We start from the raw sequence: 4,300 nt of genomic DNA, 5'->3' as shown, positions 1-4,300 counted from the left end.
TACAGATACCACGACATCAATGAATTCATGTCACTCCACACATCCTAGTACTAAATTTCCTCACACTTGATAGTGCTACAAGCAAGCAAGCAAACATGCAAATACAAGTAGTAGTATTGGTTGTCTAGTGAATGGGATACAAGATTCTCCTCAAATAAAATAGACAAGGTTTTCTTCTTCTTTTTTCAAGTTAATGACAAGCAGTCATAGATCAAGCAAGCAACATCACATTGGTACAACAGCTAGCATCGTTCAGCATATAACAGCTACTAATTTTCTTTTATTTGTTTGCATCGAGTCAGCACCTAATAGATGGGATGGAAATGCATCTTCTGTATTAGTTGTGGAGCATGCGTGTATTATTAGCAACGAAAGCACTGGTATTTTTCATCAGTGCAAGGCGAGGCGAAGAGCAGCTCCTCGCTACATGCACAAGAGCTTGATGATCCTCCTGCCCCACATCCACTTCAGCAAGATCTTCATGTGGGTCTTGCTATTCAGGCCGTCGATCGCAGCATCCTGTCACCATGGTCAGATATTTTTCATCAGCGCAAAGCATATAAGCACTGGTATTACATGATCCCCAAATCATAAGGTCTTGATTAGATATAAACAGTAGTACTGAATGTTAGATATAAAAAGTAGTATTGCCTGAGCTCAATTTTTTTTGCAAGGACAAGCATGTCCTAAACCGCCACGGCGCCACTGTGAGATCGTTCAAGTACTAGATGCCAGAATGTAAGAATGGATAAAACAAAACATGAATGTTCTCAAGTGCCATGAATTGAGCAAGCAGGTAGTCAGACTAACTGCATGTCCAGAACAGATTCGGACTAACTGCATGTCCAGAAGGACGGGCCATTCCCAAGCATTTCAAGACACCAGCAGAAACTTGGATGCTATCTATCCATACTAGTATAGAATGATACGAGGCCAGTAGAAACTGTTTGCTACCGACAAGCTCACCAAGGTGCACAGTTGTTCAGAAAGGAAGCACATTTGACTAAAGTACCATATTTCAGAGTTTGTAATAACATCATGAACAACACCTGTAAATTACTAAATGTTACCATACTGAATGCTATCTAGAAAGATAGATACGATGCAGGCGGTGTGCATTACCGACGATCTTGCCGAGGTGCATGGAGATGGAGTTGAGCTGGGCCTTGTTCTCGTAGAGGTGGTTGACCGCCTTCCTGGACTGCACCAGCTCCTTGGCCAGCGCCTTCAGGAACAAGCATCACCAGCAGAGGAAACCAAATCAGTAAATTAGCCCAAATGGATCCATGGCGCAGAGTATATATGTAGGTAGGTACCTTGGCGGCGTCCCGGATGGCCTTCTCCACCTTCTTCTCCTCCTTCTGCACGTCTGTGCACCGGCCCCAAAACCAAAAATCAGCAAACTGTTGAAGGCCTAGAGCCCTAGATTGGATTGAATCGGGGAGGGAGGGGAGGGGAACCTCGGATCTGGCGCTCGATGTTGCGGCCCTTGTTGCGGAGGCGGCGCTGCCACTCGCGCATCTGCTGCTGCGGTGTCGGCTTCGGCTTCAGGAGGCTCTTCACCACCTCCATCGGCGCTCCGCTCCGATCCGCACAGTGGAGGCAGCGGGTGGTGGTGCTCCGGTGGGATCGATCGGAGGCGGAAGCAGTGGGGAAGGAGGAGAAGGAGTTGCTGCTGTGTGCGGTAGTGGAAGGGGAAGCCCCTAGCCTAGTCAAGGAGGCTGTGTGCGGAGGCGTGGTGGACGCCGATGCAGAGGAAGTTGGAGAGGAGCGCGGGCGGGAGTAGCAGGTCGAGGAGGACGATGAGGAGCCCGATGAGGAGCAGGTCGGGGTGGCGGCGCGTCGAGATCCAGAGGGAGGGAGTGGGGTGGGGGCGGCGGCGCATCGAGATCCAGAGGGAGGGAGTGGGGTTGGGGGCGGCGGCGGTGGATCCAGAAGGAGGAGTGGTGTGCGGCGGCGGTGGATCCAGAGGGAGGGAGAGGATGAGAGCGCTAGGGTTCGCTGCGCGTGGAGAGAGAGGAGTGGTGTGCGGTGAGTTTTTTTTGAGGGGTAGCTCGCGGTGGGTGGGTGAGAGGGTGAGCTGCGGGCCGTTGGATCCCGGAGCATCCGACGGTGATTTATCCGCGATCCGCGTGAGAGGCCCCTGGACCAATCAGAATGCAGTATACATATATGATATTTTGACCATTTAAATTGGTCGTAATCGACTAAAAGTAAGGTGCTAAATCATGTTAGCTATTTTATTATGACCTGAAAAATTGCAAAAAAAACTTCTCATTACGTCAGTAAATTTGACTAGAGTTTTAAGTAATAATCACAAATTGAAATAAGACAAATATTTTTTTTAAAGTTATGAGAAATGAGTTCTTTTAAATCATTTTTTATTTTTGGAGTATCCAAAATGAGTTCTTTTGTGAAGGACCTATAATATATTTGTTGCAAAATTGGACCAAATCAATTTTCTAAAATACTATGACATATTTAATGCACAATTGACCAAATGGTTGGGTGTCAAAAGATTCGATCCACCTCTGGTGAAAAAGACAAATTTCCGCCGGTTCAGTAGGAAGCGGGTCAAATTTGAACTGCAGCTGCCTCATAGTTTGCTCTTTATTTTTTCCAAAAATCATTTCTAGGTACATAAGTATCTATTTAATCGTAGAAACACCAAAAAAATCCAAGATTCAACCACTATCTAGGAACGGTCAAGCCCGCCGTTTTGATCGCATTTTGAAACGGGCATAACAAATTAAAAAAAATCAAAAAACTTGGAAAACCTTCGCATTGTGTCATTATATGTGGCCAAGTTCCCAGGAAAAATAATAAACTTGTAATACGGCAGTTATTTTCAAAAAAGTGTTCTCAGAAACGAGCTATCACGTGTGGAGATCAATGGCTTTCAAGCCAAATGATCAATCTTATGGCCACATTCATGGCATAGTTTATTTAAATAATCTCATATTGTGCACAAGGGTGCATATTGGAATGGCAAACAATGTTGCCTAAGGAAGTTTTCATTTTCTTTGGACGAAAAAACCATTTTCCATTTTTCGAGTGCCCAAAAGGAGGGTTTTTTGTGAAGACCTCCCAAATAATTGTTGCAAAATTGGACCAAATCCTTTTTCTAAAATACTAGGCCATATTTAATGCACAATTTACCAAATGGTTGGGTGTAAAAAGTTTTGATCCACCTCTCATGAAAAAGACAAATTTCCGCCGATTCAGTTGGAAGCGGGTCAAATTTGAACTGTAGCTGCCTTGTATTTTGCTTTTTATTTTTTCCAAAATTCATTTCTAGGTACATAAGTATCTATTTCATCAGAGAAACACCAAAAAAATTCCAAGATTCAACCACTAGCTAGGAACGGTCACTCCCGCCGTTTTGACCGCATTTTGAAACGGGCATAAAAAATTCAAAAAAAATCAAAAAATTGGGAAACCTTCGCATTGTGTCATTATATGTGGCCAAGTTCCCAGGAAGAATAACAAACTTGTAATACGGCAATTATTTTGAAAAAGTGTTCTCAGAAACCAGCTATCACGTGTGGAGATCAATGGCTTTCAAGCCAAATGATCAATCTTATGGCCACATTCATGGCAAAGTTTGTTTAAATGATCTCATATTGTGCACAAGGGTCACCTCCCAAATAATTGTTGCAAAATTGGACCAAATCAATTTTATAAAATACTAGGACATATTTAATGCACAATTGACAAAATGGTTGGTTGTAGAAAGTTTTGATCCACCTACAGTGAAAAAGGCAAATTTCCGCCGATTCAGTTGGAAGCGGGTCAAATTTGAATTGTAGCTGCCTTGTAGTTTGCTCTTTATTTTTTCCAAAAATCATTTCTAGGTACATAAGTATCTATTTTATCAGAGAAACACCAAAAAAATTCCAAGATTCAACCAATAGCTAGGAACGGTCATTCCCGCCGTTTTGACCGCATTTTGAAACGGACATAAAAATTCCAAAAAATCAAAAAATTGGGAAACCTTCGCATTGTGTCATTATATGTGGCCAAGTTCCCAGGAAAAATAACAAACTTGTAATATGGCAATTATTTTTAAAAAGTGTTCTCAGAAACGAGCTATCACGTGTGGAGATCAATGGCTTTCAAGCCAAATGATCAATCTTATGGCCACATTCATGGCATAGTTTGTTTAAATGATCTCATATTGTGCACAAGGGTGCATATTGGAATGGCAAACAATGTTGCCTAAGGAAGTTTTCATTTTCTTTGGACGAAAAAACCATTTTCCATTTTTCGAGTGCCCAAAAGGAGGTTTTTTTGTGAAGGA

General features: G+C 42.8%; 1 protein-coding gene across 1 annotated transcript; it reads right to left on the bottom strand.

Annotated features, from left to right (window-relative positions):
• Positions 1-558: 558 nt before the first annotated feature.
• LOC120973691 (vacuolar protein sorting-associated protein 24 homolog 1-like) lies at positions 559-1,688 on the bottom strand. Its single transcript, XM_040399669.3, has 3 exons — positions 1,461-1,688; positions 1,317-1,369; positions 559-1,225 (listed from the first exon to the last, which is right to left on the bottom strand). The coding sequence occupies exons 1-3, from the start codon at positions 1,570-1,572 to the stop codon at positions 1,082-1,084; spliced, it is 309 nt and encodes a 102-aa protein (XP_040255603.1). The 5' UTR covers positions 1,573-1,688; the 3' UTR covers positions 559-1,081.
• Between the last annotated feature and the right edge of the window lie 2,612 nt (positions 1,689-4,300).

This window comes from Aegilops tauschii, chromosome 2 (genome assembly GCF_002575655.3).
Source record: "Aegilops tauschii subsp. strangulata cultivar AL8/78 chromosome 2, Aet v6.0, whole genome shotgun sequence".
NCBI lineage: Eukaryota > Viridiplantae > Streptophyta > Magnoliopsida > Poales > Poaceae > Aegilops > Aegilops tauschii.
This window is presented reverse-complemented; position numbering and strand designations above follow the sequence as displayed.